Here is a 12,543-nt window from a genome sequence, read left to right as displayed (position 1 = left end):
TGATCTTTTTTATTTTAATAGTTAAATTATACAATTTATTTATATGAATTCGCGCCATCATGCAGGCGAATTCATACTCAATGGCACGTGGATTACCCTTAATCACCTATAAAATTAACAATCCAAATTCACTTGATTTAAATTCGAAAATACTCAAAAATATTTGTGTGTTGGACTAATGATCAAGAAATTTACCGTCCCAAGTATGATCTGGATTCGAGTCGTACTAGTCGCGTTGTTGTTAGAGTTTTGTCATTCTCTTGTAATCTACCCAAAAAAAATATTTATATGGTATATAAAGTTATTTACTATGTGACAAATTTTTTTAAAAAATTGGATGATTGCTAATAAGGCTAATATGCGCATGCTTACCATAAAAACATAATTAAGCATGCTGTTTTACAATAATTAGTAGTGCTCTACTCTTAAGGATAAAAAGAAAATTTGATTTTTATCCCAAAAAAAAAAGTTTTTTTAACAGTGGTCACGCGCGGTGATGTAATTATCAAAAGGGTAAGACATTTTTGGAGCAACGCCACGGGAGACGGTGGCACGTGGTTATGTCGGTAAAATCTGACAGCTTTGGTCTCGTATTCCCATTTTTTTTTGTTTTTTCAAAGTTACCGTCGCACAAACATCGATGACTGTGCTCAGTAAATAGACCACTTTCCATTTCCTCACGCTCTCTTCGAGAACCATAAATGATTTTTTTTTATGATGAAAGTAATAATTATTTTAAAGAAAATCGTTTTCGAGATTTAATTTTTATATTTTAATTTTAACATGATTTAATTTATTAATTAATATAATTAATTTTTCAATTAAAATGTTACGTGATTATATATAATTTTTTATAACATAAACACTTTTTCCCAATTGTTAATATGATTTAAAAAAAATAATTTTAAATATTTGATTAACATATAAATTTATTGTCGCTCCAACATAATTAATCGGATTTTCAAATGATTTTGATAATTTAAACATATTAATAATATAATTTTAATTAATATATATTTTTAAAGAATTTATATGTAAAAGTATGGTAAAGATTACAAGTAATACATATCCGATCAACTAAAATTAAATTCAACTCAACATAAAATCACTTTGAACTAAAAATCGAAATATTTCTAAATTTAAATTTAAAAAAATTAAATAGAACTACATGTAACGAGACTTAAAATTAGAATAATCTAAGAAAGAATACAAAAATAACATAATTGATTCGATAGACTAGATCCGACTTAGGTCGGGCTTAAATAAATTTTTTTAAATTAATTTAAATAATAATAAAATATTTTGGAATAAGACGTGTGGAAAATGAGTAGTAAATTAAGCAAAAGACAGGGATTTTGTTAGTTAAAACTGAAAATGATTTTAGGACAAGAGAATTTGTATCTTAGTCAAAACATACAGTGTCTTTTGCTTACAACTTGTGAACTTAAAAAGGGCTGCGACTGTGCTACCCCAAATAGACTTGGTCAAATTCTGTTATTAGACCCTGTATTTTGTATAAATTATTAATTTAATATCTATACTTTAATTTGATCATCTTCACTCCTATACTTTTAGAATTTGAAAATTTTAGTCCTAACCAAATGATAACTATTAAATCCATTAAGGTAAATTCTGTTATCGTTAAAATTTAATCGTCAAACATATTATCATAAGTATAATGCTAAGTCAGTTTGTTATTTTCACATATATTACTCATAAAAAGTTAGTTAATAGATATAAGGATCGCGTTTGCATTAAGACTAATATTTTCAAATTAAAAAAATATAGCCACTAAGAATAATTTAATTGGTGAATGTAGACTAAATCTATAACTTTACGCATAATATAGGACAAATAACATAATTTAACCAAACAAATTTAGTTGTTACCATTGAGTTACTAAAATTGATCAAATTAAAATACAGGTACTGAATCCACAAGTTTCACAAAATACAGGGTCTGATAGCAGAATTTGACCAATAGAATTTCACGCCTAGCCTAAGTTGCCTCAAAGTTTTAAGACAAAGTTACTTTCTTTTGTAACGCGCCCCGACATCGCGTGATTCTTCCCTGTCCCACCACAACCGTAATACGCGCGTACAAACACCATTGGAAGCTACAACATTTTCCCATAGGTCCCTATGCTTTTTACAATTTTATAATTTAGTTCATATATTTTTATTTTTAATAATTTAATTTTAAATTTCAATATTTAAGTTCAATTAACTCTGTTAATTTTCTTTTTGTTAAATTAGTTTGTGACATTTTAAAATAATAAAAAATGCTCATTTAATAGCAATTCAACTAAAAAAATATGTAGTAATAAATTTAAATTTAATAAAATAATTTTAATAATATTAATAATTAAATAAAAATTTTGATATCTAAAAAGGTAAAAAAATTAAATTTCGAAAAACAAAAATTCATTAATTAATTTTTAAAATTACGAAAAATTGATTTAACCTTATTTAGTGAAAATAAATTAATATTTAATTATCATGTTACTTGCAGTCAACCCATCAGTCAAATTCATACACGCCAGCATCACCATATGATTCCATTTATCACCTACATTTTATACAAAAACTATATCACAACCGTTCATTATTCCATCATCGTCAATCAACGACCATGATGAAAAAGATTTTATTCCTTTTTATTTTCGTTTTTAGCCAATGTTATTTCACGTACTATAAAAACCCGACGAACAAAACACCACCTCCCCCACTTCACCTTCTCACTCACAGTCATGGAAGAGAGACCGGAAACGGAGTTAATATCGATTCCGGCGACACCACGTGTATCTACGCCGGAGATACAAACGCCTTCGGGTCAAAGGTCACCTCGACCAGCTTCAAAAGAGACGAAATCATCGGCATGGACACCGACGTCGTTTATTTCACCAAGGTTTTTAAGTCCAATCGGAACGCCGATGAAAAGGGTTTTAATCAACATGAAAGGTTATTTAGAAGAAGTGGGTCACCTTACTAAGCTTAACCCGCAAGATGCTTGGCTTCCTATTACCGAATCTCGTAATGGGAATGCTCATTATGCTGCGTTTCATAATCTAAATGCCGGTGTTGGGTTTCAAGCTCTGGTTTTGCCTGTTGCTTTTGCGTTTTTGGGATGGTATCAATATCTTTAAACCCTTTTGCTTTAAGATTATATATACTGGCAATGGCAATGACAATGGCGATGTTATAGGATTTTTTCAGCTATGTTTCTTGCTTGTTTATCTCTATTTCTTGCATTAATATCTGTCACTCTTTTTCTGCTTTGGAATCTCTTGTATTTGACTAAATGTTTATGTGGGATTGCGGGGTGGTCGTAAATTATCCTTTATTATTATCTTTTCTATAGTTTATCATAGATTTGAATTGAAAGTAGCATTAACATAGAGGATAAGATCTAGTGGTCCAGTTTAGTGTTAAGTCACGTTGCATTTCAAAGTAGACAACACATGTTAATCGATATTGTTGGGAAAGGAATTGAGCACGGAAGATTAAGGAAAGGGTTAAATCACTTTCTTTTCTGTTCAAGTTAGTCCATGGACTTAGTAAAGGTTTAATTTTTTTGTTTTATCTAAGGTAGCCATTGAACTTAGCAATCGTTTCTCTAGTACAAGTTAATTCCTGAATTTGACAATTATTTTCGGTTTAACTTTTTTTATCCAACTTAACCCCTTGAAAACCCAAAAGTTCAAGCTTTAACGTATGAGCAATTGTCAAGTTCAAGCCCTAATATGGGAGCAAAAGCCAAGTTCAAGGACTAATTTGGATAAAAAAAAGTTTAAGCTCCAATGTGAGGACAATGACCTAATTTAGGTTCCAATATGATAATAGTTACGGTTCAAGGATTAAGTTGTAGTAAAAAAAAAATCAGGTCCTAATGTGAAAGTCTTTTTTAAATTTAGTCTCCAAATAGTGATTTAACGCTTAAAAAATCTATGGTTCACTTACTGTTTTCTGGTTCTTTTTGTGTGATTAAGCTGTGGGGTAGGGGCCTGCAAGGCGCTTCATTTTTTATTATTACTATTGGTGTTGCTTTTTCCTGGTTCATTATTATGATCCATGATGTTCCATTGCTCATGATTTTGTACACCATCATATCAGCTGATAAGCATTGTTGCAAAAAGATAAACTATGTTGTCCTGCCATTGTTGTGGGTTGGACTGAAATTAATTTTCATTGGATTCTTTTTTGAGGGAACAGAGATTCTTCCCTTCTCCAATATTTTACAGATATGTAATAATTGTAACAGCAACTTGATTTGTTTTGTTTGTATAGGAGTTGGGGTATATTGGCTTTAACCATAGCATATTGTTGGCAACTTTACACTTTATGGATTCTAGTTCAATTACATGAAGCTGTACCAGGAAAGAGGTACAATAGATATGTTGAGCTTGCACAAGCAGCTTTTGGTAAGAACATTAAGCTTAAAAAAACATGTCTTTAATGTTGTTATGTTACTCGGACACGGATGTAATGTGTAATGTTCTTTTTGTTGTAGGAGAAAGGTTAGGTGTTTGGCTTGCTTTATTCCCAACTGTTTATTTATCAGCAGGAACTGCAACAGCTTTGATTTTAATTGGAGGGGAAACTATGAAACTGTTCTTTCAAATCGTTTGCGGGCCACTTTGTACGTCGAATCCTTTAACGACAGTCGAGTGGTATTTGGTGTTCACTTCGTTGTGCATTGTCTTGTCTCAACTACCTAATCTTAATTCAATCGCGGGTCTTTCTTTAGTCGGAGCCGTGACGGCTATTACGTATTCGACTATGGTTTGGGTGCTTTCTGTTAGCCAAGAAAGGCCGCCGATGATCTCTTATGAACCTCTCTCGTTGCCATCTTCTGCCGCTGCTTTCTTCTCGGTAATGAATGCGCTTGGAATCGTAGCGTTTGCATTCCGTGGCCATAACTTAGTCTTAGAGATTCAGGTATATGCACAACGTGTCACTCGTTTTTTCTTTTTACCAATAGTTCTTTTGTGTTCAACATGTTTTCGATATCATTTCAGGCAACAATGCCATCGACGTTTAAACATCCGGCTCATGTTCCGATGTGGAGAGGAGCCAAGGTTGCTTATTTCTTCATTGCAATGTGCCTTTTCCCTGTTGCCATTGGAGGTTTTTGGGCTTACGGTAACCTTGTAAGTAACTAAATGGGACTTTTTTTTTGTGATTCAACTAAAAAGTAGCGGCTATTAAATTGGCATAATAGCAACTTTAACCTTCAATATTTATAAATTATGTCAATTTAGTCTTGAATCTACAAAAAAATTAACCATTTGGTCTTTTTTTTGTAGTTTTATTTTTCTTTGTGATATTGAGGGTTAGTTTTAAATGAATGAGAAAATAAATAAAAATTAAGATCTTGGATTTTTAGATTTTTCTATTTTTGTATATTTTCAATAAATTTTAGCTAATAAATTTGTTTTTAAAGAAAAGCAAAATTGTAAAAAATAAAAATAAATTGCACAATGTGTAAATGTTGAGGGTTAAAATTCTTTTTAGAATCAAGACTAAATTGACACCATTTATAAACATTAAAGGTTAAAATTGCTATTATGCCAATTTTAAAAGCTATATCATTAACTTAATTTGTGGATGATCATTTTGTAACTTTTTATATTCGGGTGATAAAAAAAAATTTACTACTAATTGAATGACTATTAGTATAGTTTATCTTTTTTTCGATACCTCGAGGTAACGCCATTCTCTATGTCGGTTCAGATGCCATCGGGAGGGATTTTAAACGCACTTTATGGATTCCACAGTCACGACATTCCAAGAGGTCTTCTCGCCCTAGCTTTCCTCCTTGTAGTATTCAATTGTCTAAGCAGTTTCCAAATATATTCAATGCCGGTTTTCGATAGCTTCGAAGCTGGATACACAAGTCGTACAAACCGCCCTTGTTCAATCTGGGTTCGGTCCGGTTTTCGAGTTTTCTACGGATTCGTCAACTTCTTCATAGGAGTAGCATTGCCGTTCCTTTCGAGTCTGGCCGGACTATTAGGAGGACTAACGCTCCCGGTTACGTTCGCGTACCCGTGTTTCATGTGGGTTCTAATAAAAAGACCGACTAAATATAGCTTCAATTGGTATTTCAATTGGATACTTGGTTGGCTTGGTATTGCTTTTAGCTTAGCTTTCTCCATTGGTGGTGTTTGGAGCATAGTGAATGATGGTCTTAAACTGAAATTCTTCAAACCTAATTAAAATGCAAGTCTTTTTGGATGTTTGCTTGTTTGTCAAGAAACATGTTTTGAATGTTTGGATGTTTGAAATTTATGTTGTCGAGGGTGTAATATTTTTCAAGTGTATTGAGTTGGGTTTATTTTATAAATACAATATATGTATTCCTTTTTTCATTAAATCAAATAAATGTAGAATGTTGTATGGTTAAATGCAATGAGAAAATTAACCTAGTAAGTTAGATTAAAGAGTAAATATATTTATTTTTTATTACAAATTTTGTTTCTTTGACGTAATTGATAGAAATAATAATGCTTAACGTGCTATTTATACTCATATTGATGTATATGAATTAATTTTTAACGATAAAAATGAATAAAATTTTTAATAAAATAATCGATTTACTTTTTATTTTAACATGTAAGGATTAATTTATCTTTATTAAATAAAAGAAATAAAATATAATTTAATTTTAATACAAGAGCCGCATGAAAGTATGTCATTTTTACGAGGCTAATAGACCCGTAAACTGCGGGTAACATGTTAGAATGCGCATGCAACAGACATGCGTGGTCAGCAGTGTTTCATTGTCACTGTCCTGCTACTGTTCTTATGTATGATCACATTATAGATGATGGAAAATGATGAATGTAAATGCTCAAATTTGCCAGGACCATAAAAAATAAACCAAGAAATAAATAATAATAATGTCCAAAAATTTACAGTCTAAATTTCCAATGATCCAATATGGCCCAAAATTAACCTAAACTCTAAAGCTCAAAAATTTCAGAAAAAAACAAAAAAAACTCTAGTTATTAAGCCGTCGCCGCCGTCAGCAAGAATGTCGCCCTTGACTCCTCGGGAGCGTCTCCCCTCCGTTGACCTTGCCAATGTCCACAAAAATGACAGAAAATAAAGCAGAAACAGCGCAAGAAATGGAAAAGAAGCGAAGACAAACAATAACAGTAGCAAAAAGCAAACATATGTATCTATGGCTATAAAAGCCCTCACCAAATTGTAATTTTTTACGAAGAAATACACAGAGAATAGAAAAAAAAAGGGGGGGGCAAATCGAAAGAGAAAGAAATAAAAAATATCATAGTTTTTTAAACATAGGTATATTTTCGTCTTTTTTGCATATTTATTTTAAATATAGCACATATATACATATATACTCAAAAACAAGTTTTTTTTTTACCTTTGTTGCGATCGCCGAAGACAAAACCGAAGGGTTCCATTTGTTTTTTTTGAATTTTGAAGGGCTTTTTGGACATTTTGGTTCTAAATCGGGGTTGAGGAAAAAATACAATAAAAAAGGCTTCTTTTTGGGCATTTTGGTGCTAAAGGGATCGTGTTTTAATTGTTTTCAAATTTTCAATTCACAACACTAAGGCTTTAATTAATCAACTAGGTACTAATTTTGGGCGTTAAGAGGGTGCTAATTCTTACTCGTGTGTAACCGAATCTCGAGCCCATTTTTCGAATTTTTTAGACCGAAAAACATTGTTTTAATAAATCAAACTTCTTATCAAAACGATTAAATTACGAGGTGACCCGATCACACCTCCTAAAAAGGATTGGTGGTGACTCCCATTTTCATTTTTAATAAAAAGTCGATTTTAAAAAAATTAGTTTCGTCTTTTAACTTGAAAAAAAGGCATGTTAAAGTTTTTCATAAACTTAGATTTTCTTTTGATCATAAATATTTTAAAGAGAGTTGAATTGTTATTTTTTATTGAAAATATAATTTAAAATTTTAAACACAGCAGTTTATACAGTAATTCACGTGTATTTCAAGTTTATTTTTTAATATTTTAATATTATTTATTAATGTGGCATATGAGACAAATAATGTCATACCAACATAAAGTATATATAGATTGCCACGCAGGGTTTCCATACCATCTTTAAAAATTAATGTTTTAGTTAACATTTTCATTAAAAAAATCAATTTGACTCTTTTTAAAAGATTAATGATCAAATTGAGCTAAAAAAATTAAGGATTAGATTGACAAAAGATATAAATGTTAAGGGCTAAACTTATTATTATGCCTAAAATTTTTAGAAATTGTGAGTATGGATTATTTAGGTTTAGTGTCGGTTTTGGTTTTGGATTGTTCCAATCTCAAATTATTTTGAGGTTAGATCTTTTAAATTCAAATAATTTTGATTTTAGGTTCGAGTCAATTTCAATTTAAGTTTTTTCAGGTCAAAGTTATTTAGGTCTAAATCATTCGAGGTTTGGGTTATTCATACTTGCCAGTTGCATTATTTTGGGTTTAGATAATTTTAGATTTTTTTCATTTAAGTTTTTTTATTCAATTTTGACATTCGAGTTCGTGTTATTTCAAATTATTTATTCAAATCAATTCGAGTTAAGATCATTTTAAATTTAACTATTTCAAGTTATAATTATTTATGAGTTTAGATTGCTTCAAATTATTAAAATTAAGTGGGTCAAGGATTACAATGGATAATGCAAATTCAGATATTTGTGGATATCCAACTTTTTTTCTTTTTGCATATCAGATGGTAATCAAAATAAGATATTATAATTACCATATGCAACAAAATTCAAAGCGAATCCAGATATTAATTATCAAATATCAATTATTCAAATCCAATTATTATTTACTTAATTTTTTAAAATAAAATTTTAAAAAATATTTATATACTTGAATCGGTTTGACCATCAGTTCATCGGTCTGTTCGATTCAGATTATTCATTTAAATAAAAAAATATTTAATAATATTAAAAGCCACTTCAATTAATTTTTTAGCCAGATTCAATACTGATTCGTAGCTCAATCGATCTAAAACATTTCTGTTAAACTCATTTTCAATCCGTCTAATTCAAATAACTATGCGTTAATCCCTCGACAATATGCAAAAATGCAAGCAAATTACCACTCAATAATTTAGTCTCCTAATCAAATAATTAGAACTAAAACATAGCCCAAAAAACTAAAATGAATGCATTATTTTTCCTGTAAATTTGATTTCAATTCTAGCATTGATTGCAACCCCATAATCCAATGATGATGCATCAAAGCAAACCTGTATAGACTTTCATATTTATTTATATATATATATATAGCTCAAGATCTAATTGTTCCACTGCAATGTTCAAAGCCTGTAAGAGATCTAACATTCATAGTTTCTAGTTTCTTGGTTTCAAGACAGCAAGCAATGGATGCAGTTTCTGTGAGGTAAGACCGACGGTGTCAACTTTCTCCTCTTCGCCGTCTTTCAGTTGCCACTCGAATTCCTGCACCAATCTACCTATTGCACCACAAGCTAACAACATTGCTTGAAGTGAACCGGCACACGCCCTTTTCCCGGCTCCGAACGCCATTGTCTTTTGCAAATCCAATGGGTCGTATTTCTCGTCGAGGAACCTTTCCGGGTTCCATTCTTCGGGGTTTTCCCAATAGTTCTTGTCCATGTTACAACCATAGATGTTAACAGCAATCTGTTCAAAAAATGTATGTTAATAGCAAGGTCCGGGAACAAATTCACTGCGGTATGGCTGACTGGCGAGTTTAAAGAGGCAAAAAAGAAACTAACTTCACTTCCTGCTGGTATATGATACCCTCCAATTTGTGTGTCTTCGTGCACGTATCGTAACGGAACTAACGGCGCCGGACTATGTTTCCGAAGAGTTTCATGAAAAACGGCGTCCAAGTATCGGATTTGTGAGAAGTTTTCTTCCTTAACCTTGTTGGAACCGCATACTTTTTGGAGTTCGTGATAAAGACGGTCCTATTTAAGATACGAGAAAATTTTGGAATCGGAGATTGAGCGGATTAGTATAAAGTAATGAAAAACGAACCTGTCGGATCGTATCTTTTGCAAGTTGATACATTGCCCATTCTGTTGTGACTAAAGTCGTATCCGCTGTTTCGATGATTGTCTCCCACAACAACATCGCTAATTGGTCCATTGTAAGTGTCTTTGCTTCGGATAACAAGTAATCGAGGTAACAATTCACTTCCTGGATCATAGTTGGTATTAGAGATTAAATCTCGAATATGAACATAGTAAAGGAAATCGAAATTACCTCCCCTGCATCGATTCGTTTCATTTGGTCTTTGATCAAAGCATTCATTAATGCCATCCTTCGGAAATGTTTTCGTTGGATATTCAATTCGAAACTTTTGTTCGGAATCCATCTCAAGTATGGGAAGAAATCACGCCAATCTACATCGATAGCGCCTTCCATCATGTCCATGACCAAAACTTTATGCATCTCTTTCCTCGACAACGTACCGATCTCCTCAACGTAAATCGATTCCACATCTTTACCTAAAGCTTGTTTCATTGCTAATCCGAAAAGTTCGGACTCGAATACTTCCCTGAAGTTGATAGGTCTTATAGGATCTTTCTTCAACGTATCGTGCAATTTGCTCGATATGTTCTCGATCATGGTTTCTCGGTGGTGACGGTGTCGTCTCTAAGGTAATACGGAAGAGTAAAAAAACAATAATGGCAATCGAAAACAAAAATGAAAACGAGAAATTCGAGTAAACCTGAGCGTTTGAACCCAAAGTATTTGTTAGTAAACAACGTTTAGCGAGCTTGTGAAACTCGTCGTAGTCGCTTGTCGCGACCATACATTTATCGAATGTGAGGATCTTCAAGGCATTTGATAGCTTTCTTGTTGAAATGGATGAAAATCTGGTCACCATGGCCTGTAAGGGACGAATATCGGTAAATCAAATGATAACACGTAGTCCAGAATTTTAAAACCGAACTTTATTTATAATGATGAATAAAATTATAGACCCTTGATACATCGGACTCTGGAAAATTAGCCAATTTTGAGAATAAAAAAGTATTTTTCATTGACTTAAATGAGATAAAGGAATCAGATTACATTTTGCTTTCTTTAACATAAAGACCAGTCTGTTTTTTGATTTAATGTATAGGGATTAACTTATCGGCTTTTTTAGTAGAGAGGGTAAAATGTAACTTTTTAAAATCAATTGTGAAACTTTCTTTTTGGAATTTTTTTTGAATAATGCGTTTTTGGACACTCAGACCCACAACCTCCTGCCTTGACAAGAATATCGATGCCAATCGAGCTAAACTCAATTAGATTGGAGTATTTTAATATCAAATCATTTGGGTTTTTATTTAATTAAGAGGAATTACATTCTGTCATAAAATGTATACCATAAAATTGCTGGTTTTAATTATTTTCAATTTTTTAATTTAATTCATTCAAATAAAAATTCAAGTTGAACTCAATTTGAAAAGATTTGAGTATTAAATAATTTGAACTTTGAAAAATTCAAACTCAAAATGATTTGATCTTAAAACGACTTTAATCCAATTGTTGAATTAGAATGAAAAGCACTAAATGATTTAACTTGAAAATGTTTAATTGATAAACTCGAATGACCCAATCCCAAATTGAACCCTACAAATGGCCGAACAATCCAAATCCGAAATTACTCAAATACGAAACTAAGACGAACTTTGGTCCAAATATTTTTAAAAAAATTAATCTGAATAAAAAATTAAAAATGATTTGAATAATTCAAACTCAAAATTACGTGAACTCGAATTAATTTAACACTAGTGTTAAAATGTTAAATTAGAATGAAAAGCACTAAATAATCCAAATCCAAACTTATAAATAATCAAACTTGAAATAATGAGCCCAAAGATTTAAAGCACTGTAAGGAAGAAGATAAAAGTGCGAACCTCTTTGGCCGTCTCTGGCGAATTGATGACGATAACGGTCGAAGCTCCAGTTCTGATAGAATAAACCGGTCCATGTGTCTCTGCCCATTTCGTAAACGTCTTGTGAGGCTTCTTCTCTTTCAACTGCAGCAAGTTTCCGATGATTGGCAGCCCTGGCACCTCTGCAACAACAACAAAACAACAATCCCAGCAATCAATTTTTTTTTAAAAAATTGAGGGTTCAATAATATATGTATAATGGTGTGTATGTATATATATACCAGGGACAGTTGGGAGGGTGTTGGATCCCATTTTTCGACCGGAAGGAAGGAACCTTTTAAGGAAATAGAAGAAGATGAAGAAAGGTACGGCGGCGACGGCGACGGCGACGGAGTTCAGAGAAGGTAGCATAATAGTTAGTTTAAAGTACTGAGTATTGATGAAACCAGTCGTGGTGGTGAAACTTTATAGAAATGGACAACTTCACAGGCTTTTTTTGCTTTTATTTTATTTATATGTATAATGGTGCTTTTATTTATCCTTTTAAAGAAATGTGGTGTTAGATTGTATTTTGCTCGTTTTAATAAAAAAAATAAGTAAATTAATATATGTACTTAAAACGAAAGAACAAACTGATTATTTTTATTAAAAAATTTATTCA

The 12,543-nt window shown here is 31.7% G+C and overlaps 2 protein-coding genes across 2 annotated transcripts; one reads left to right on the top strand and one right to left on the bottom strand.

The window, feature by feature from the left end:
- The first annotated feature begins 2,693 nt into the window (after positions 1-2,693).
- LOC107935561 (lysine histidine transporter-like 8) lies at positions 2,694-6,406 on the top strand. Its single transcript, XM_016868189.2, has 5 exons — positions 2,694-3,129; positions 4,287-4,420; positions 4,510-4,937; positions 5,018-5,149; positions 5,733-6,406. Exons 1-5 carry the CDS (start codon positions 2,750-2,752, stop codon positions 6,216-6,218), a joined length of 1,560 nt encoding a protein of 519 aa, XP_016723678.1. The 5' UTR covers positions 2,694-2,749; the 3' UTR covers positions 6,219-6,406.
- Positions 6,407-9,256: 2,850 nt separating this feature from the next.
- On the bottom strand, positions 9,257-12,395 carry LOC121218163 (ent-kaurene oxidase, chloroplastic). The gene is made up of 7 exons (XM_041094920.1): positions 12,164-12,395; positions 11,904-12,064; positions 10,724-10,885; positions 10,255-10,647; positions 10,027-10,188; positions 9,762-9,956; positions 9,257-9,666 (listed from the first exon to the last, which is right to left on the bottom strand). Exons 1-7 carry the CDS (start codon positions 12,291-12,293, stop codon positions 9,355-9,357), a joined length of 1,515 nt encoding a protein of 504 aa, XP_040950854.1. The 5' UTR covers positions 12,294-12,395; the 3' UTR covers positions 9,257-9,354.
- Between the last annotated feature and the right edge of the window lie 148 nt (positions 12,396-12,543).

This window comes from Gossypium hirsutum, chromosome D06 (genome assembly GCF_007990345.1).
Source record: "Gossypium hirsutum isolate 1008001.06 chromosome D06, Gossypium_hirsutum_v2.1, whole genome shotgun sequence".
Classification (NCBI taxonomy): domain Eukaryota; kingdom Viridiplantae; phylum Streptophyta; class Magnoliopsida; order Malvales; family Malvaceae; genus Gossypium; species Gossypium hirsutum.
This window is presented reverse-complemented; position numbering and strand designations above follow the sequence as displayed.